Below are 21386 nucleotides of genomic sequence, written 5' to 3'. Positions count from 1 at the left end.
ACCCCGTTCCGGGCGGGTGGGTGGCCCATGAGCCTCAGGTCCCTTTCCTGGGGATCTCTGAAACTCTCCATCCCTGGCCTGGGGAGCCAGACGGCACTTCCTCTAGGGAGCCTCCCTGACCTGCTTGCCTGGGGGCTCCCACAACTCCACCGAGGCTCTGACTCTCCACTACTGCTGCTTGCTCGTCTGTGCTCCACCCTGGCGGATCCTTTGAGCGCCCCTCCCGCTCCCGCTTGATCCGCACCCTGTGTCTCGCACATAATATGAGCTCAGTAGCTGTGCCTCAACTAGTGGACGAATGTGAGCGAGTGAATGAATGAGTGAGTGAGTGAGTGGACCAGTGTGTTCCCTGGATGCCAGGGTGTAGATTACCCCAACCAGGAGGGGAAGACCTGCAAGGGTTAACCGGGAGCCCGCCTGTGGTCTGAGGTAAGCAGGGAGTGTATTTGTTCAGGTAAATAAGGAAGGATTACTTATAATGGGAAATCAGGCCCGGCCAACTCTTCATCCTACAGTAGCCTGACTTCCTCCCAGCACATTCCTGCGCTCTCTCTACCTGCGTCCACACTGCCCCGAAGACCCAGACCCGGTGCCTAGAGCCCACCGAGGCCCCCGTAAGCCCTTCTGGCTGGGTCTTGCCACAGTGCCAGCAGGTGGACTTGGGCTGGGGACCAGGTGTTCCCTACAGGTCACAGAACCCTGAGACCTCAGAGGGCCACCCTTCAAGGGTGGCTAGGCCTCCAGCAGCCCGACCGAGTGTCACCTCTGCCCCCAGCCCTGCTGGCCCCTGGTTCCACGGGCTCCCCAGATGCCTGGCTGAGACCCAGTAGTGGCCCAAGCTGCTCCCGCCTCCTCCTGGCCCCCGAGGTTGCCACTGCAGCAGGCAACTTGGGCACCGGGCAGCTAACGGGTAAGTCCAGTGGGAGGTACTGAGTGTCCTGTATGGGGCTTTCTCCTGTCCGCTGGGGGGGGGGCGGGTGACTGAGAGGACTTGGAGGTGCACTTTGCAAGCTCAGAAGGGATCTCCCAGGCACCAGTGACCCTGCGATCTGGGCCCTTCACCCTCAGTAGCCCCTGCCTCTCCATATGCTGCCAAGTCTGCCTTCCGGGCCGACCCTAGAGCCTGGGTGAGTCCTGTGTCTGTAATGGCACCCCCGGGCGACACTGAGCCCGCCTGCTGGCCTGGGTGCTGTGCTGCAGGGGCAGAGCCGGCCCTGAGACCTGGCGTTCTGCTCGGTTAGTGAAACACAGCAGCCCTTCTGCTGCCAGCAGGGCTGCTTGGCCCAGAGCAGGGGCTCCCTGGGAGGGAGCCGCCCGTGTGCAGGGGCTGGCTGGAGTCTGGAAACTCGGGGACAGGGTCCAGGTTGGGGCAGCGGGAACAAGCGCAGAGCCCAGGGGCCGTGGTGGGCGCAGGAACCAGGCGGCTGGGAGCTGCGGAGGAAACCAGCTGCTGTCTGGGTCCCCAGAGGAGCACAGAGCCTGTGCAACCCGGTCTGGGCACACGAGCAAAGAAACAGGGCTCCTCGACGGTGCTCTTAGCTAACATTTGGCAGATTCCTTCTGTGGGAAGAGAGGAAAGTAGGTGGTGAAGATGACAGGGTGGAAAGAGGAAGGGTCTAGACGGCTGGGGGCTCCCCTGAGGTGGAACAAGGTGCGAGCATGTGTGTGTGTGTGTGTGTGTGTGTGTATGTGCATGTGTGTGCATGCATGTGGGTGCGCATGTGGGTGCCTATGCGTGCTTGTGTGTGTGTGAGTGTGCATGCACGTGCATGTATATGTGTACATGAGTGTATGCATGTGAGTACATGCACGTGTGCACATATATGTGAGTGTGCGTGTACGTGTGCATGTGTGTTGAGCATACACTCATGTGCCCACACCTGCACATAAATGACATATGCACATGTGTTCCTTGTGTGTGTGCATGCAAGTGTCGTGGATGTGGTGCTTATGCATGTGTGTATGTGCGCTCATTTGTGCATGTTAGGGAGTAGCCAGGCCCACCAAGCTAGCCCTGGACTCTCTCGCCTCATTCTCGCAGCTGGGCTCACCCAGCAGCCCACACCCAGGCTGTAAGCCTCAAGTTTCTGTCCCCTCTATGGAGGTCATGGCTTTTCTTTTCCTCTTGGCCAGGGCTGGGACTTGGCCTCATTTCCTGCCCCCACCTCCCCAATAAATAGCTTCACAGCACCCCCAATAAAGCAGCATCTCTCCAGCACCAGCTGCTCAGCTGAGTAACAAAGCAAACAGGCACTGGGCCCAGCTCTGAGGTGGGGGCAGGGACGGGCAGGAGATTACCCACCAGATAGGCAGACCGAGGCCATGGCTAGCCCAGCAAGGATCTCCTGCCTGCCCCTTGACCGGGAGGTGGTCTCTCACGGGTTACGGGACCACCTCCCTCTGAGAGCCGGACAATGAGTGGACAAGTGACCCCTTTGCTCCAGACAGAGGGGGATCCAGAGCTGAAACTCAGTCCCTACCAGACGCGCGTGTGTGTTCCCAATTATAACACTTCAGCAGATACGATGCCACTTGATTCTCACAAGGACTCTCTGAAGTAGATAGAGCTGCTCCGTCAACCAAGCCCGAAGGACTAGGTGGCACCCAGAAGGTGCTCAATCAGTGCTCAGAAATTGGGGCCTAGGCAGCAAGTAGAGGGACCGGAGGGAGCCCCCTTCTCACCACTGAGGTCACTGCCGATGTCCAGTTCCACTGAAACAGCAGAGCACAGCTCTGTGCCGAACGACCTGATGCAGCCTCAGTGGAACCTGAGAGGTCCGTTCAGGCTGACGCGGGACAAAGGCCCTCTGGGTGGAGGGCAAGAAGGAATGAGTACGGTCCACAGTGTGGGACTTTGGGCAGGTCACTTCCCCCCGAACTTGCCTGTGTACTGAGGTTAGACAGGCGGCCTCGCCTGTTAAGGGAGGCCTCACGAGGAGACAACCTGGAGCTGTTTTGAAGGCTGGAGCGGTTGCGAAGGCAGGCTGGCTGTCGCTGAGGTCCGGGGGGTGCCGGCTCTGGCTCTGGCTCCTCCAGAGGTTAAGGAGGGGTGGGAGAAGCTGACTGGACCTAGACTGGACCAGACAGCAAGGTGACCTCAGGGCAAGGCCCAGGCCGCCCTCACCACCATCCTCAGCTTTCCCCAGACTCCACCCTTTGGTGCCCTTCCACCCACGGCACCACCTGCTTCTTCCTTTGTTCTCCTCATTCTGCACCCCATTACCTTTCCCTTTCCTCCCTTTCTTTTTGGAAAGAAAGAGACATCATGTGAGAGAAACATCGATCGGTTGCCTCCTGTCTGCACCAGGGATCAAACCCAAAACCTAGGTATGTGTCCTGACTGGGAATCGAACTTGAACCTTTTGGTGTACAGACAACACTCTAGCCAACTGAGCCCCCCGGCCAGGGCACCTTTCCCGTCCCTCTTCTTCAGCCGCATCCCCTCTCCTGTCCCCGGTGCCACCTTCGTGTACGCTCAGCCGTCACAATTCACAAGGACGTCCCATCACCCACTTCCTCCGTCTTCCCAGACCCTCTCAGACATGCTCGACAGCCCACTCAACAGACGGGACAACCGAGTCCCAGAGGAAGCCGAGTCACTTGCCCTAGTCCCAGAGCCAGGAAGTCGGGGCTCAAACCTGGTCTGGGGCCCTCCCCCCACCCCATCCCGTTCCATGCCCCTCCCTGCGCCCCAGCTGAGCAAGTGGCCTGTCAGGTAGAACAGCTCTTCCCAAAGCAAACTTTGCACAAGCCCAGTTGCCCTGGGCTCTTCCTGACATTTAAGGTCTGGCTCCCTTCCCTCCCTGGTTTGCATGTTCCCAGCCCAGGAGGCGCTACCAGTCTCCTCTCCCCTCAGCCAGGAGCAGGCGCCCAGACCAGGGGAGGGCGGGCGTCCTTCACCTCCGCCCACTCCTCCCGCCTGGGCCCTAGTGCGACCCTGCTGGTGGCCAGCAGGACCCGCGCCCCCAGGACCCTCCTCCCTCCAGCTCTGGGTCTAGGGTAGCTGTCCAGGGGCCAATAACCCCTCAACCCACCCCCCCATTTAAACCTTTTTTTGAAGCGATTTTTGTCCTTAGTCTCTTGGAACAGTTCACCCCGGCTTGTATCAGTCTCCGAATGCTGGGGCGCCTTCACTTTGTCCTAAAGCGCCCTTCCCGAGCCCAGGTGTGCTCCCTGGCCCGGGGACACATTTCCCCTCACCCCTCAGGCCACGGGATCCCACTCCCAGCGCCGCGGGGGCCTGGGGGGCTGCAGACAGTGGCTCAAGGAAGCTGGGCACGCCTCTTGGGAGACTGAAGCGTCGGCTGCACTGCTTGGCCTTGTCATGCCAGCCCTCAGAGACAGTGTCCTTGTGAACCCCCATTTTACCAGCAGGGCCAAGGATGGATTGAAGTACCATAGGCAGCCCTGGCCAGTTTGGCTCAGCCGTTCGAGTGTCGGCCTGTAGACTGAAGAGTCACGGGTTTGATTCTGGCCAAGGGCATGTACCTCGGTTGTGGTTTGTCTGTCCCTGGTCGGGGTCATGCGGGCGGCAGCCACTCCATGTGTCTCTCTCACATCCATGTTTCTCTCTCTCTGCCTCCTTCCCACCCTATCTGAAGATAAAGATAAATAGAAAAATATCTTCTGGGGAGGACTGTAAAAAAATGTACCACAGGCAGAGGCCGGGTGAAATCCATGTTCTCTCTGCCAGGGGCCTGGCCGCCCAGCAGGGCAGGAGGGTGGGGAACCAGATCCCAGGAAACGCGGCGCCCTGTTGGGCAGCAAGTGTCGGGGGTAGAGGAGGTGCTGGAGGGGGGCAGGGGAGAGCCGGGCTGCGGAATAGGGTTAGTGGACACGCTGGGAGAGCGGGCCGCCCGGGCAGCCCTGAGTGTGATCAAAGGTGGGGCCCGCCGATGGCCGGGCGTGGCGGTCCAGGTAGGGCACTGAAACACGAAATACAGTCACACACAGTGTGCGCTTAACCAGAGCTGGATGAAGACGTGATTGCAGTTTCTGGAAACCGAGCCTGGCAGGATTTGTACTTGACATGGCGGAGGGTCAGGGCCCTGGCCCGACCCCAGCCTCACTCCCTCCCTGGCTGGGCTGCGCGGGGGCGGCCCCGGAGGAGCAGGGAGGAGACGCCCTGGGCTGGGACCTGGGCCCGAGGGCCCACGTATGAGGTGAGGGCAGCGGGGCCGGTGCCCGGCTTGCTCGGGAGGGTGGGCCGAGCATTCCAGAGGCTCCGGACACCGACGCCCCAGAACAGGTGCCGGAGAACAGCCACCGAACAGAGGGTGGAACTCAGTCTCGAGTTCCGATCCCTACCCAGTCCCCATGCCTGCCGCATGCCCGCAGCAGTCACCTGGGCTAATTCCAGGGGGAGCCGGAGAACCCGGGGAGAACCCCCGCCTGGACCCAGAGAGGCTGGGAGCCACGTCAGTGAGGCAGCGGCAGCGAATGGGGGACGGAGCTCATCTAACTGCCTGCGGGTGCCTGGCTGCCCATCGGAACCGTGGGAACAGCAGTGGAGCCCAGATTTCCTTGAGTCCTTGACCCTTTTGTTTCCTGTGCCCTGTCCTCCTGCTACCTGGACCTGCCCCCCAACTCCCTACCCACTGTCTAGTCCCTACACGGCCTCATCCATTCCCCCAAGTGTCCCACCCACCCCAGCTCCTGGGCCCCTGGCTGGCTCCTCAAGTTGAATCTTCCAGAGATCAGGGCTCCTGAGTAATTTAGGTCAGTAGCCTGGATGAATCTGGAATCCGAGGAGGTGGGGGACAGCCACAGGGTCTGGAAGAAACCCACCTCCTCTGGTCTCAAGCTGAGCCCAAGTCCTCCCAGGAGCCCAGCTCCCTCTGTTGCCCTGGGAGACGCCGGAGGCAGCAGGGGCTCAGGGATGGCCCAGCATCGTGCCTGAGAGAGGACCAGAGCTGCCGGAGGTGGCCATCCCGGGACCCCTTCCTGAGGTAGAGGCCAGCACTCTGGGTGGGGACAGCTGGTCGGTAAGGAGGAGGCCGGGTGCTTTTCCTGAGCCAGGTGGTTTGAAGAGCAGTTTTGAAGGGCAAGGGAGCTGGGGCTCCTTGCGGGGGCAGAGCTGCCCGAGGAGAAGCGGAGGGACCGGGGAAGAGCAGCAGGGTGATCAGGGAACGTCTGGAGGAGACGGGGGTCTGGGGCCGAAGTGGGAGGGTTCAGAGAAGCCAGACACTGCTCAGGCGGGTCATGGGCGCTGGCCTAGGACTTCTGTGGCCTGGGTAGGCTCGGCTTCTCTCCAAGGTGCTGACTCTGCATGGCTCCTGGCCAGGTCCTCGCCACTGGCCCGCAGCCCCTGAATCTGACCCACTGGAGGAGGCCTCTGGGGAGGAGAGGGAGGGGAGGGCAGCCAGGGCAGTGGTCCCCAGTGGGAAAGCCTGGAGGTCTGCTCCAGCGGAAGTGAGGGGGACTCAGGGTTGAGTGGCGGCTCCCTCACCCCCTGCCACCCCCACTGTCCCCCAGTGAGCCAGGGTCCTGGGCTCTGGGCAGACTGAAGCTGGGTCTCAGGATTGAGGTGGGGACCTGGGCACATGAACCCCACCTGCAGCCCTCCTGGGGTAAGGATCTGGGAGCCTGGGCGGAGCAGAATGTGGGACAGGCTCCACCCTGGGACAGCCCAGGGCCTTAGCAAAGGCCCCTCGTAACACCTCGTCCCTGCAGCGGTGGTTTCAGAGATCTCGGGGGACTTGGGGGATACCAGGTGGGGGTAAGAATAAGGACCCTGGAGGCACATTCCTGGCCCCAAGGGGGAGAGCAGGCCCAGGGATGGCAGGGAACAGCTGCTGTAAATCTGCGGCTTTGGGTCCCTGGCCTTCTCCCCTTGATCTGTCTTGCTCAGAGAAGGGGCGGAGGGGGCTAATCCCCCTGGCCACTGCCCCGCAGCCTGGCCCTGTCTCTGGGCCTTGGCCTCTGCCAGCTGCTACCAAAGTTTCTTTGTCTGGAGTTGGAGCCAAAGCCTCCGGGGCAGGAGGAGCCTTAATGCAGACATGTGGGTTAATCCAGAAAAGGTCAGCTCAGGGTTTGGGAGCTGGAGGCATCGCTCGGGAGATGGCACCCCTCGGGCCCCGCAAGCAGAGGTTGTCGGGAGAAATGGGTCTGCCATCCGAGGGGCCTGGGCCTGCACACTCGGGCTTGTCCCAGGGCCCTAGGCCTATGGAGCAGTGGCCTGAGGGTCAGCAGGTCTCTGGTCTGGTCCTAGCTCTGCTGTGTGGCTGTGGGCACATCCCTACCACTCTCTGAGCTTCATTTTTCTCCGTATACATGTGTCCTCATGGGCGGACAGGCACTTGTGAATGTGAATTACAAGGCGTAGATGGGAGAGCTGGGAAGTCAGACAAGGCAGTGGTGCAGGAGGGCTTCCTGGCGGAGGAGGGCTTGGGGCTGAACTGTGATGGCAAGGAAGGGGCACCTTGGCAGTGCAACAACACAAGAGAAAACAGCCATGTCTTGCCCACAGCACGGGGGACAGGGAGAAACGCCCTGAATGTGTCCATTGATCCCTGGTTCTGATCCTGTCACTAACCAGCGAATGAATCTCTTCCTCACCCTGGGCCTTGTGTTCCCTCTGTAACACAACAGAATCCACGGTCCCTTCCAGCCCTGCTCATCTGGGCTGGGGAGGAGGTGGGCCCAGCATCAGGACCAGGCCGGACAGGCGATGGGGAGCCATGGGAGGTTCTTGAGCACAGGGGTGCCTGACGAAAGGGTAATGGAGAGAAATGAGCTTGACAGTGGGGAGGAGTGAGAACTCAGGAGGTGGGAACGGACTTTGGAGAATCAAGCTGCCCAGTCAGGACCCGGAGAAAACGAAACTGGCCAGAGCAGAAGCCTCCGAGGGCATGTGTCCGATGAGCAGAGCCCATGGCCAGCGGACACCTCCCTGAGCCTCGCTGTGGGCGCCACCCAGGCTGTGGGCAGGAAGAGGGGAATGTGTGTGAACGCTGCGGTTCTCTCTTCCCGTCGCGTCTGACCCCAGAGCCTGGGGAGAGGCCAGAATTGCAGGCTGGGCACACCAGCTCCTGGGTCCCTGACCAGTAAACCCAGGTGCCCTCAGCCCTGGGCTGCTGCGGTCAGAGCACTGCCCACCTGCCAACGCTCAGATCTTTCTCCCTGCCGCACAGCTAATTGTGAACTCGCCTGTACCTTGTGTGTCTCTTGCTTTCAAAGTTCTTAGTAGTGAGTATTTTTCTCCAGGGAGGTGTTGGAGCTGGGACCAAGGTTTGACTGAAAGTAGGTGCCTGGCATTTAGGAGCAAGACAATGGGAAACTAGAGTGTGGGTGCGAAGGAGGCGGGCTTCTCCGCTGGTGCGGGACCGGGGGCCGGGGTCACTCAGCTGCACCTTCGCTCCCCACCCACCCATGGGGCTGAGGACGGCCTCGCCGGCTCTCCCGGGCGGGAGGGAGCAAGGGCTGTGCGGCTCACTTGACAGACGTGTCAGGAATGTGTCATCACGTCCCCGCCTGGCAAACACTGCCACCTGCCCTGCCCATTCATCCTCACTGACCCCTCATGCCACTGGGCCCCGAAACACAGCAGCTGCCTCCCATCCTACCTGTGGCCGAGCCCAGCAAACAGTTGGGCCACGAGGGAGCAAGTGCTCCTGCTTCTTGGACGAGCTTCTGTCTCCCTGGCACGCGGCCCAGGGTGTTGGCAGAAACTGTCCTAACGTGGCAGGCACAGGAGTTCTGGGGACGTGGATGGGGCAGGAGGCAGGCAAGGGGTGATCAGGGAAGGGTGGGGGCTGAGAGGGGCTCTCCCAGGTGGGGTCACCTGGGAAGAGGGTGTGGGCACAGGCCAGGGTGGGGACACAGGGGCAGCGCGGGCTGTGGGCGCTGCCTGGGTAAATAATGCGGGCCCACGGTCCACACGCATGTTTGCACAGAAGGACTTGAACCGATTCCAGGCCTGCCCTCTGTCCCCCACAACCCCGGCCCCCCTTTGTCCGTGCCCACCCCACCCCATCCTGACCTTTCCTTCCTTGTCACTTAAAGGAGCCTTTGAACGGGAAAGCCGAAGTCAAAGGGAACACCCTTCTCTCTGCCTCGGTAAATCTCAGGGCTGCCGAGTGAGGCCGAGGAGGTTGGCACCGCTCACGCCGCCGGGGCAGGAGGGAGCTGCTGTCCTGGGGGCTCCACTCGCCCGGCGTGCTCTCCAGAGGAAAGGGCCTCATTTCCTGAGCTGAACAGGGATGTGGGATGGGCCAGCCACAGTCCCAGGGAAGCTGGCGCATTTTCCAAATTGGGTTCTTTTCCCGTCTTACCAGCAAGTGCCACTGCTCCCGGCAGGACAGGGCAGCCCCACAGGGGACTGGAGCTGGGCAGGGAGTCCCCTCACTGTCCTGGGGCGCAATAAACTCCACCGTTAGGGTTGGCCAGCCCTTCCATCGGAGCCCCCCCCCCCACTGGCCAGATGCCTTTAAAACATGAACTCATGTCAGGATCCCCCCAGGGCCTGTGACCCCCTACTGCTGGGCCTTGTCCCCAACTTCTGGCCCAGTGCTCTGGGTGGGTCTGAGAATTCGCCTTACTAACCGGTTCTCAGCTGTGGGTGCTGCTGGTAAGACCATGTTCTGTGAGACTCTCTGCTTTTTTGCTTTTTTTCAATTTTTTTTTTTGCATTTATCTTGAGACAGAGCTGGAGGGAGAGAGGGAAGAAGAGAGAGAGAAACATGGATGTGAGAGAGACACATCGAGTGGTCGCCACCTACACAACCCTAACCGGGGCCACGGACAAACTGCAACCGAGGTACGTGCCCTCAGTGGGAGCTGAACCCGGGCCTCTCTGGTCCATGGGCTGACGCTCCAACCGCTGCGCCAAACCCGCCAGGGCTGAGAACCTCTGCTTCCAGAGGACTCGAGAGCTGGCCCTGAACAGTTTCCATGCTCCGTCTTCCCTTCCGAATGGCCCTGGTTCCTGGGAGCACGTATTGGCTGTTCCTCTTCCACCTCTGCTCTGATTTCTCCTTGTTTGTTAGTCTCGAGTCTCAGCTCGCACATCGTGGAAATATCCCAGAAACCCTGGTGTCCGGCTTGGGCCCCTGTCCCCAGTGCCCTGGCCCCCACACCACACACTCCCATAGGGGGCTCAGAGGAAGACCTGGGCACAGCAGAACCCCGGGTGACCAAGGGGAGGGAGGCCTCCCGTTGCCGCCGCTGAGGGACCCTGGGGCCGCTGGGACTGGATGTCGGAGTCCCCGAGGGCCCCAGCTGACCCCTGTGCTTGGGCCCCCTCACCAACCTCTGCTGCCCCGGAAGGCGGGCCTGCAGGTCAGCATGTGGGCACCGCCCCCAGGGCCTGGAGTGGAGAGGGGCCTGGGGGCAGCACCTTTCAGGGGAGGACAAGTGAGTGGGGGCGGGGCCAAGCACACCTGTGAGTGTGACTCAGCGACCACCTCCTTAGCCTCCTGCTGGCAATTTATTCACACCCCCTAATGGCCCTGTGGGAAGGGGGGGCTGCCCGCCCCCACCACACCTCTCACTTGCTCGTCTTGCTCACCTGGCTGATGATGATGGTGACCCTCTCCTTTCCCTACTTCCTTCAAGAGCAGAGTAAAAGAAAACAAGCTTAGCTATAGCAGGAACGTTTAGGTTAGCTCTCAGAAGGGACTTCCTCCGCAGGACAGTGGACTGGGATCTGGGTGTGGGCGGGATGAGGAACCTTGTCTAGGCCTCAGTTTGCTCATCTGTCAAACGGCTGACTCGTGCCTTCCACTGTGAGGACGGAGGAGGTCGAGACCTCGGAAAGTGGTTTCAAGCATACAACCCGAGTAAAGCTTCGCTGCTCCAGCCAACCTGGCTTCCCTCACTGGCCTGCCCCGACTCCCACCTCGCTCTGTCCCAGCCCTGTCCCAGCTGCCCAGTGCCCCGGAAGCTCCGACTCTTCGAGGCCCAGCCTCTGCCACTGGGCCGCTCATCCCTGCAACCAGCTCAGCGGCCCCGGGGGGGATGGGGAAGCAGCCAGACCGACTCCTTCTCCTCTCACGTCCGTAGACCCTGCCTCCGGCCTGAGCAGCAGCGGCATGGGCAGCGCCAGCCCCAGCCTGAGCTCCCTGCCCTCCGGCCGTCTCCTTCTGTCCCCCAACACGGTGTTGCGGACAGGCCCAGAGAAGATGACAGCCGGGCTGGTGGGGCCAGAGAGACGGGACTGGAGCCCCAGCCCGCCTGCCACACCGGAGCAGGGCCTGTCTGCCTTCTACCTCTCCTGTTTGGACATGCTGTACCCCGACGACAGCAGCTGGGCCACCAAGGGCCCTGGGGCCAGCACTCGGGGTGAACCGCCTGAGGAGCCCGAGCAGTGCCCGGTCATCGACAGCCAAGCGCCCGGGGGCAGCCTGGACCTGGCGCCGGGAGGGCTGAGCCTGGAGGAGCACTCGCTGGAGCAGGTGCAGTCCATGGTGGTGGGCGAGGTGCTCAAGGACATAGAGACAGCCTGTAAGCTGCTCAACATCACTGCAGGTGAGCCCTCCGCAAGCCCACTCCACAGGGGACACGCCTGCTGCGCCCTGGCCCCCCGCCCCCCTGGCCCAGCCTCAGGCAGCCCGGGAGCACCGGTGCTTCTCCGTACACACGGCCAGCCCATGGCACAGTGAGCGCTGTGAGCCGAGGCTGGCCGGTTCTGACCCTCTGCGTGCCCAGCTGCGCCAGCCCGAGCCCCCACTTGGCAGGTGCCGGGTGAAGTGAGGTCGAGCCCTACGCCCTCAGCCCACCCGACCTCCTCTCGGACTCCCCACCACCCTCCCCTCAGCCACACTTGCCTCCTTGCGCTCCCACAACACACCTCAGGACAGCCAGCTCGCCGTCCCTCACCTTGAACACCCCCCCACTATCTCCTGGGCTCACCCTCACCTCCTTCGTGTCTTAATCAAATGGCCCAGTGAGGCCTTCCTTGACCTGCTGCTGGGTTCCTGCTCCCATCCCGGCCCCGCCCCGGCTGCCGCTCTCAGCGCGCACGCTCTGCTCTGCGGCACACTGCCTGTCTCCTTCACTGTCTCCCCCTGGAATGTGCACACCCATGGGGCACACTTCTCACTTGTTTTGTTCACTGCCACACCCCCAGTTCCTAGGGTGGCACCTTGTACAGAACAGATGCTCAATAAGCAGTAACTTGATATGTCAGGCCCCGTTCTGGCATCGGGGAATTGAATGGTGCACAGGACACAAAAGCTTCTTCACTTAGGAAGCAGACATGACAGCGAGGGAAATGGATCATAAATAATTAGATAAATGTGTCACTGGTCCAGGGTGATGAGGAAGGAAGATCAGAAAGTCAGGCCTGAATGGGTCTGCCAGGGCCTGAAAGGTGTGGCCATGAGCTGATGATGGGGTCCAGGGGCTGCTGGGTCTCAGCCCTGTGCCCCCATCACCTCTGCAGCTCCGGGCAGGCCTGTCTCCCTGGCCACTGGGCCCCAGCAGGTGAGCACTGAGCCTGCTCCTTTCACACAACCCGAGCTGTCAGGCATCCTCGGCCCAGCCCCTCCTCCTAGGGGTCATCTGGGCCATGCCCTGAGCCCCAGCTGGTGCCCCCTTAAGGTAGCTCCTGCCAATGCCCCAGCCCTTCAGTTGCCCAATGCTCAGACCGGCCCCCCACCCCACTCACACTCCCAGGAAGGTCTCCCATGGTGCCTTCACTTCCCACTGGGCTGGGGAGGGAGGGGCATGCCCTCTAAACAATGGGGACAGAAACAAATCGCTTTGACCCTAGAGAGGAAAATGGGTTTATTAAGTGGGGGCAGCCCAGCCTGCAGGTCACCCAGCTGGGGCACCCATTAAGACCACAGTGTTCACTTGGAACCCCATTGTGATTGTGCCCACAAACCTGGCCTTCACCTGTGTGCCCTGCCAGGCTCACTCCAGAGCTGTTTCCCAGGGGAACATCTTGGACCTAGCCAGTGACCCCCCTCCTGCCTCCGAGGCCTGTTCCTGCCCCTGACCACCCTATGCCTTGCCATGCACTCACTCACCCATTCATTCACTCACCCATTCATTCACTCACCCATTCATTCATTCACTGGTTCATTCACTCATTCATTCACTCACTCACTCACTCATTCCCTCATTCATTCAATGCATGTACACTGGGCAGCTGTTACACACCCAGCCCCTTGTTAGGTGTTGGAACTCCCTGTGCCTCAGTTTTCTCATCTGTAAAATATGGTGGGGTTGGGGTGGGGTTATAGGATTAACTCCTGGTCGGATTTTTCTCTGGTTCCTTTGGGAAAGCCAGAGGCAGCTGGTAAGGAAGCTCACATGTTTCTGGTTTAATGTCACTGTCCCCTCCATGTCTGTAGCTCCCCAAAAGGGCCTTTGGAGGGGGTTGAAGTGTCTGGGAGAACCCAAGGTTTGGATGAAGGGGGAGACACAGAGGCCCCAGGCTACCCTTCCCTGAGCCAAGTTTGTTGATAGGGCCCTGGCTCCTCCCTCTCACTCCACAGTCTCCTTGGGTACCTCCTCAACAGGGCCCCTCCAGAGGGTCTGGACTGTCCTGTCCCCACCCCCGGAGTTCCCAGTTCCCACAGGGGCCACATTCCAGGTAGTGGCCTCCGGCAGCCCTGCAGCTGAGGGAGTGTCTCTGTCTTGCCCAGACCCCGTGGACTGGAGCCCAGGCAACGTGCAGAAGTGGCTCCTGTGGACGGAGCACCAGTACCGGCTGCCCCCCGTGGGCAAGGCCTTCCAGGAGCTGGGGGGCAAGGAGCTGTGCGCCATGTCGGAGGAGCAGTTCCGCCAGCGCTCACCCCTGGGCGGGGATGTGCTACATGCCCACCTGGACATCTGGAAATCAGGTGGGACATGGTGCGGGTGGACGCAGCCCCTCCCAGACTCCAAGCTCTGGAGCCTGGGTGATCACCAGCCCGACCCCTCCCAGCCCTGGCCAAGCCCACAGAACTTAGAACAGTACATGGGAAGTTAGAAGGTGGAAGTTAGACTGTGAGGATGTGAGACCTCACAGCTGAAAGGACTGTGGATGCTATGAAGTCCTTTTAAAATTTTATTCATTTGTTTTCTGTTGTTTTTCATTGAAGAAGCAATAGGGTGCCCTGGCTAGTGTTGCTCAGTGGTTAGAGCATTGGTCCTTGCACCAAAGGGTCATGGGTTTGATTCCCGTCAATGGCATGTATGTCCTGGGTTGCAGGTTCCATCCCTGGCCCTGGTCGGGGTCCAGCGGGATGCAACCCATCCGTGTGTCTCTCTCACATCGATGTTTCTCTCTCTCCTCCTCTCTCCCTCCCTCCCTCCCTCTCCTCTACTCTAAAAATCAATGGAAAAAATAGCCCTGGCCGGTTTGGCTCAGCAGTTGAAGCATCAGCCTGCGGACCAGAGAGTCCCGGGTTCGGTTCCCGCTGGGGGCACGTACCAAAAAGAAAAAAGAAAAGAAAAAATATCCTCAGGTGAGGATTAACAAAAAAAAAAAAAAAAAAGGAAGAAGAAATAATGGGCTAATAATTGTGTACAATTTTTTGCCCCTTTACTGATTTTAGAGAGAGGGTAAGTAAGAGGAAGAGAGCGATAGAGACATCAGTGAGAGAGAACATCGACTGGCCACCTCCTGCATGCATCCTGCTGGGGATTTGACCCACAACCTGGGCATGTGTCTTGACCGGGAATCAAACCGACGACCTCTTGGTGCATGGGTCAATGCTCAGCCACTGACACACACCGACCGGACGTGTACAGTTTTCTAACAAGACCATAGTGATGGTTTACTATAAAAAGTAGTTCTCCTTCCCTAGCTTTCCAACCCCCCTCCCTAGAGGCGACCACTGTTGCCAGTCTCTTGGGTACCTAGCCAGGGAAAGTCTATGCAGATACAAGCAAATATATGCGTGGCTTTCCCCCTTTTTAAAAACGTAAATAGCATCAGCACATGCACTGTTCTGTACTTACCTGGATCTTGTTCCCCATCAGGATCCATAGAGCTGCCCTATGCTTTTTAAAGGCTGCAAGCCAGCCCCATCTCCATCTCACTGGGCACCTGCTGTGTGCCCTGCACAGAGCCATGAGCTTTGGAGGCAGTGCTTGCTCAGTGGGTCAAGGCCCCTGACCATAGGGGCCCAGATGAATAAGGGGACAGGACCTGCTCATATGACCCAGTCAGAGACCGGTGTCCTGCCCACCCAGGCCTTGTCAATAGCCGCCAAGGGCAGTGGTCAGTACCAGGCTGAGTGCTGGGTGGTGACGTGGGAGGAAACTGGCTGCCTTCACCCCCACCCCCACTGCTTGGTCTGGGGTCAGGGAGACAGGAAGGGGGCTGGGCAGCGAGCAGGAGGGGTGAAAGTACTTGGTGACTTGTACCTGGAGAGTAGGGTGGTCTATTATGCTGGACACTGAGCAAGGCGCTGGGCAGACTTCATCACCTAGAGTCCTTGCAAGATACGTGAGGGAGTGTCCTACCCCATTTCACAGGGGAGCAAGGCCTCACTTCCACTGTCTTGTCTGAACAAGGGGCTGCATCTGGGTGCCCTAAGGCCCCTCTCAGCTCTGAAATCCCAAATTTCCTTCAGTAAGCAGCTCCAGACTGGCAGGAGGGAAGGGCCCTGGGGAAACCTGGGCAGTAGGAGCCTGTGTGGCCCCACAGTTCTATCCAAATGCCCTCCTCCCGCCTGGGGGGGTCTGTCCTGTGTACTCAACCTCCTGTCCTTGTCTCGCAGCGGCCTGGATGAAAGAGAGGACGTCCCCCGGGGCCATTCACTTCTGCGGTGAGCAGGGCAGGCGGGCGGGGGTGCTCTGAGATCTGAGGTTGAGGGGTGGCTGCCGCAGAAGCAGGGTGTGGCCACAGGTCCCCACTCACCACCGCCCTCCTTGGCTGCCCAGCCTCGACCAGTGAGGAGAGCTGGACGGACAGCGAAGTAGACTCGTCCTGCTCGGGGCAGCCCATCCACCTGTGGCAGTTCCTCAAGGAGCTGCTGCTGAAGCCCCACAGCTACGGCCGCTTCATCCGGTGGCTCAACAAGGAGAAGGGTGAGCGGCCCGGCGGGAGCAGGGGCACTGAGGGCGGTGAGCGGGAGCAGGGGCACTGAGGGCGGTGAGCGGGAGCAGGGGTACTGAGGGAGGTGAGCGGGAGCAGGGGGTACTGAGGGAGGTGAGCGGGAGCGGGGGCACTGAGGGAGGTGAGCGGGAGCAGGGGGGGTACTGAGGGTGGTGAGCGGGAGCAGGGGGCACTGAGGGCGGTGAGCGGGAGCGGGGACACTGAGGGAGGTGAGCGGGAGCAGGGGTACTGAGGGAGGTGAGCGGGAGCAGGGGCACTGAGGGAGGTGAGCGGGAGCAGGGGCAGTGAGGGTGGTGAGCGGGAGCAGGGGCACTGAGGGAGGTGAGTGGGAGCAGGGGGCACTGAGGGAGGTGAGAGGGAGCAGGGGTACTGAGGGCGGTGAGTGGGAGCAGGGGCACTGAGGGAGGTGAGCGGGAGCAGGGGCACTGAGGGCGGTGAGCGGGAGCAGGGGCACTGAGGGAGGTGAGCGGGAGCAGGGGCACTGAGGGCGGTGAGCAGCCCAGTGGGAGCAGGGGCACTGAGGGAGGTGAACGGGAGCAGGGGCACTGAGGGCGGTGAGCAGCCCAGTGGGAGCAGGGGCACTGAGGGCGGTGAGCAGCCCAGTGGGAGCAGGGGCACTGAGGGAGGTGAGCGGGAGCAGGGGCACTGAGGGCGGTGAGCAGCCCAGTGGGAGCAGGGGCACTGAGGGAGGTGAACGGGAGCAGGGGCACTGAGGGCGGTGAGCAGCCCAGTGGGAGCAGGGGCACTGAGGGAGATGAGCAGCCCAGTGGGAGCAGGGGCACTGAGGGCGGTGAGCGGGAGCAGGGGGCATTGAGGGCGGTGAGCAGCCCAGTGGGAGCAGGGGCACTGAGGGAGGTGAGCGGGAGCAGGGGCACTGAGGGTGGTGAGCGGGAGCAGGGGCACTGAGGGCGGTGAGCAGCCCAGTGGGAGCAGGGGCACTGAGGGAGGTGAGCGGGAGCAGGGGCACTGAGGGAGGTGAGCGGGAGCAGGGGGCACTGAGGGCGGTGAACGGCCCAGTGGGAGCAGGGGGCATGGAGGGTCCTGGGGGGAAGAGTGGGGCTGGGAAGAGGTGTGGAGCTGGTTCCTCCCACCTTTGCCCTGAGTACCAGACATGCTGCTGTAGTTGGACCTGCTCAGGGTCCGTGTGCAATTGTGCCCACTCTACCCATCCCGGCCAGGGGCTGCCTTGTCCAGTGTCCCCAGCGCCGCGCAGCAGGGACACAGTAGGCACTTGCAGTTCTGCTGAGAACCAGACAGTCTGCCCTCAAGACATCACAGCCTCCCTGGGGGCTGACGGTGCCCAGTGGGAAACACTATGTGAGCTGCACATGTAAGATTGGGTTCTCAAGCAGCCACGTTAAAAATAATTTTAAACAGGTGAAATACTTTTTAAAAAATATTTTTATTGGTTTTTTAGAGAGAGAGAAAGGGAGAAAGAAACATTGACATAAGACACATCGATCAGCTGCCTCCCGCATGCACCCTGACTGGGAATCGAACTGGGACCTCTCAGTCCATGGGATGGATGCTCAATCCACTGAGCCACACTGGGCATAAATTTTAATAATAATTTTATTTAACTCAGTATCATAAATTATTAGAATTTCAGCATATAACCAATGTAAAATTTATTAATTAGATATTTTACAAAGTCTTTGAGATCTGATGTGTATTTTACACTCCCTACTTTGGACTTGGCACATTTCAAGTGCTCAGAGCCACCTGTGGCTAGTGGCTACCTCGCTGGACAGTGCCTAGGCTATATGGTGTGTGTGTGTGTGTGTGTGCGTGTGCACACTTGCGCACACGCAAAGGCTCAGAGCCAAGAAACCTGGGTTCTGGGCCCCAGCTTGTCCTTAGTAGCTCTGGGTGCCTGGACCTCAGACTTCAGATTCATTCACCCAACAAACCTTCCCTGAGCACCTCCCCTGGTTTCACACTTGCTCAGTGCCATTACAAAGAATTACATGTCCGAGGGCTCAGAGAGGACTCGGCTGCACCCCGGCCTCAAGGGCTCTACAGTCTGTAGGAGAACTAGCAGCGAAATAAGCCGGTGTGCAGAGCACGTCAGGGTTGGCACAGGACCATGGGGACAGCTGTGCCCTGGTCTAGGAGGACTTCATGGAGGAGGACTTGGGATGAGTGTGGAGGACGAGAGGGGATAGAGGGGAGGAAGAGAAGTTCCTGCACGAGGTGTGATGACTCGATGCGTCTCTGTAAAGCGGAGAGTGAGGTAGCTGCTCCTCGGGTCCTCCCGTGCTCTGGGGAGACAGTCCCACAGAAGTGTAGTAAGGAAGGGAAATCAGGGAGGGTGGGTGGTCTGGGAAGGCTGCCTGAAGCAGGGGTGCTGACCTGGGCCTTGCCAGGAGGGCTAAGAATGAGAACTGAGCCCTGGCCGGTTGCTCAGTGGTTAGAGCATTGGCCTGAGGACTGAAGGGTCACAGGTTCGATTCCTGGTTAAGGGCATGTACCTGGGTTGCAGGTTCGATCGCTGGCCCTGGTCGGGGTCATGCAGGAGGCAACCAATTGATGTGTATCTCTCACAATGATGTTTCTCCCCCCCCCCCCTTCCAGTCTATCTAAAAATCAATGAAAAAAATATTCTTGGGTAAGGATTAACAAACAAACAAGAACGAGAACGGGATATTGGTAATATAGTTGTTCTTCCCAAGGGGCACTTCCTTCAGACTCCACTCTAAGCACTTTCTGTAATCACTCAACCCCTCTTATCACCTCAGACAGCTTCTAAAGGTAGAAAATGTCAGGGTCAGGATTCAAACTGGTTGGCCCAGCTCCAAATCCACTCTTCCCACCACCTCTCCTGATTCGAGCCTGCCGGCAAGGCTGTGTGGGCCGAAGCGTCGGAGACGGGCAAAGGGGCCTTGCAGGCTTGGGAACTGCAAGGTGGCGGGAGTGTGACCACACTGACTGTGTGGGCAGTCAGAGCCCTCCCAGGCTCCTGGGGAAGGTGTGCAAACCCACAGTAGGAGCAGGGCTACCCTTGGGGCTCACCCTGCACCAGGAGGTTCATGGCTCCATGGTATTATTGACCACTTACTGAGCCCTGTGACACGCTCCTCGTACACATTTCTTTAGCCCTCACCACAACCTTGCGAGCAGGTATTATGGCCCCGCGTCCTGGCCCTGCCCCCACCAACTCTGGCTGGCTTGGCTTTCTGAGAAACTGACCTGTTGGTCTTGGGCTCTCTCCTTCTGGCTGTTCCCCACTTGCACCGCTGGCTGTCTCTGGGCCCTCCTACGCCCTCAGGCATCTTCAAGATTGAGGACTCCGCTCAGGTGGCCCGGCTTTGGGGCATCCGAAAGAACCGCCCCGCCATGAACTACGACAAGCTGAGCCGCTCCATCCGCCAGTATTACAAGAAGGGCATCATCCGAAAGCCAGACATCTCCCAGCGCCTGGTCTACCAGTTCGTGCACCCCATCTGAGGGCTGCGGGCCAGGCCGGCCTGGAACCCGCCTCGCCAGACCTCCGTCTGCCTGCCCCTGCCCCACGACACCCTGAGCTGGGGGACGGAGTCTGCTGGCATTCAGAGCCCGAGGTCAGGGAGGACAGGGCCACTGCTCCCAGGGGTGTAGTGAGCTCGCTGGGGCCTGAGGGGCCCGTGGGGGTGCTTCCCCTCAGGCACACTGCAGGATGCAGGGAGCAGGGCTGACCTCAGTGTTCGCAGCTCCCCAGGGGAGGCATTCCCTCCACCCAGCTCCGATCCCAGCATTTCCAGAGCAGACCCAACAGAATGGCAATGACCTGTCGAAGGCCACTGGCAGCCCAGGGCTCTCTGCCACCCATGCCTGGCATGGTGCTAGGAGATATCTGTATCCCTGAGTTGGGGAACCGGGGGGAGGGCTGGGAATGGGTAATAAAGATACCACAAAACTGACATGGCCCCAGTTCTGTGCAGTGAGTGAGTGGTTCTGGCCACAGGGGCCTGGAGTCATCAAGGGAGGCTTTCTGGGGGTGGCACTGAGCCGAGCCTAGGAGGAAAGGGATCACTGACTGGCAGAAGCTGCGGAGAGAGGCAGTGAGTCCTCAAGGCCAAGAAGAGGCTGGAATGGCCCGGGTCCCCCAGTCCTGGTGTGGGCCGAAAGGAGGGAGGGCTGGGGCTGATGGGGGCTGTACATGGGGCAGGCGAGAAGGCAGGGTCCTTGGCCACCCTCTTGCCCTGCTGTAGAGCAGGGCTTTCTGTCTGAGGTGGTCAGGGTCTGGCCCTCCTGCAAGGGGGCCCACAGCCCTGGTGTCTGCTTGGGCACCACGGGGGCTCTGGGGGGCAGCAGCGGTGCACAGAGGGTGGGTGCTTCAGTGCCCCTCATGGTATGCTGGGTCTGCAGGGAACAGGGTAGGAGAGTTAGCTTGTTCGAGGTTCTTCCCTCCCACAAAGTGAGGTCACAGACCTCAGTAGTGCCCTCTTTGAAACGTGAGCCCTGTGAGCGGGGTGTGAGAAATGGTGTGATGGGGAAAGCATGTGGTCAGAGTGCGTGCACGCGCGTGTGCATGTGTGTGTGCACATGTGCTGAGGGATGGGACCCACTGCCCACTGTCCTGGCAAAGCAGCGTGCTCAGCTTCCTCACGCTCCGTCACATTTGTTCCCCGAGCTCAGGAGTCCTGAGGACTATTTGTTTTCACTGCTTTTGTGTTATTAAAACTCCCCCCAACAATAGGGGTTAACTCCCCATTTTCAGATGATGAAACAGGCTCAGAGCAGCTGACTTGCTCACGCACAGCCAATGAACAGCAGAACCAAGAACTGAACCCACCAGGACAGAGGTCTCTCTGCTCCAAGAGCGGTCAGCACCCTCAGCCTCTGTACCACTTAGCTCCAGAGTGACAGGGTGACAGGGTGACAGGAAACCAGCCGGGAGCCAGCCAGCGCTGCCCAGACCACTAAGGGTTAAATGCTGCCCTGTCCGGCGCCTTCTGCCCTCGCAATTTTATTGTCTTCAGAAGCAAGTTTGCTCCTGGCAGTGAGCAAACAGCACCTTGGCATCTGTCCGCTGGGCTCAGACCTGGAGGAGCAGGGCCCTGCCCCGAGCCTGTGCCTCCCTGGGCGGCTGCTGTCTGCCCACCCCCTGGGAGGACAGACTGGGACCCGGGGGGCCAGGATCCAGCTTGGCTCTGCTGAACTGGTTTTGTCTTCAGCCTGCTCGTCCTGCCCCCAGCTTTGTCCCTGGGGCCACCTACTTCCACATCCCAGCTGGGCCTGGGCCTGCAGAGGCCTCGGGTCTCAGGAGGGGGCTGGGAGGGATGGGAGGGGGGTTAATGGCTAGGAGTGGAGAGCTGGAGCTCCAGAAAGGGGGGCTGTGGGGAGTGGGGCGGGCCATCTCCCCGCTCTGACCACCACCTGCCACCAGGCACACGTCCCTCTGTGGGCACAC

At 60.2% G+C, this 21386-nt stretch overlaps 1 protein-coding gene across 1 annotated transcript; it reads left to right on the top strand.

Annotated features, from left to right (window-relative positions):
* Positions 1-867: 867 nt before the first annotated feature.
* SPDEF (SAM pointed domain containing ETS transcription factor) lies at positions 868-19456 on the top strand. The gene is made up of 6 exons (XM_036249385.1): positions 868-910; positions 11002-11466; positions 13593-13790; positions 15657-15704; positions 15820-15966; positions 19263-19456. The coding sequence occupies exons 2-6, from the start codon at positions 11031-11033 to the stop codon at positions 19439-19441; spliced, it is 1008 nt and encodes a 335-aa protein (XP_036105278.1). The 5' UTR covers positions 868-910; positions 11002-11030; the 3' UTR covers positions 19442-19456.
* Positions 19457-21386: the final 1930 nt, after the last annotated feature.

The sequence above is a fragment of the Molossus molossus genome, unplaced genomic scaffold, assembly GCF_014108415.1.
Source record: "Molossus molossus isolate mMolMol1 unplaced genomic scaffold, mMolMol1.p scaffold_m16_p_8, whole genome shotgun sequence".
Lineage (NCBI taxonomy): Eukaryota > Metazoa > Chordata > Mammalia > Chiroptera > Molossidae > Molossus > Molossus molossus.
This window is presented reverse-complemented; position numbering and strand designations above follow the sequence as displayed.

Bases quoted from the DNA above. Each gene is read 5' to 3' on its own strand.
- SPDEF (XM_036249385.1), top strand. From the start codon at position 11,031: ATGGGCAGCGCCAGCCCCAGCCTGAGCTCCCTGCCCTCCGGCCGTCTC. The intron at 15,705-15,819 runs GTGAGCAGGGCA...TTGGCTGCCCAG, and splicing joins CGGGGCCATTCACTTCTGCG to CCTCGACCAGTGAGGAGAGC. The intron at 15,967-19,262 runs GTGAGCGGCCCG...CTACGCCCTCAG, and splicing joins GTGGCTCAACAAGGAGAAGG to GCATCTTCAAGATTGAGGAC.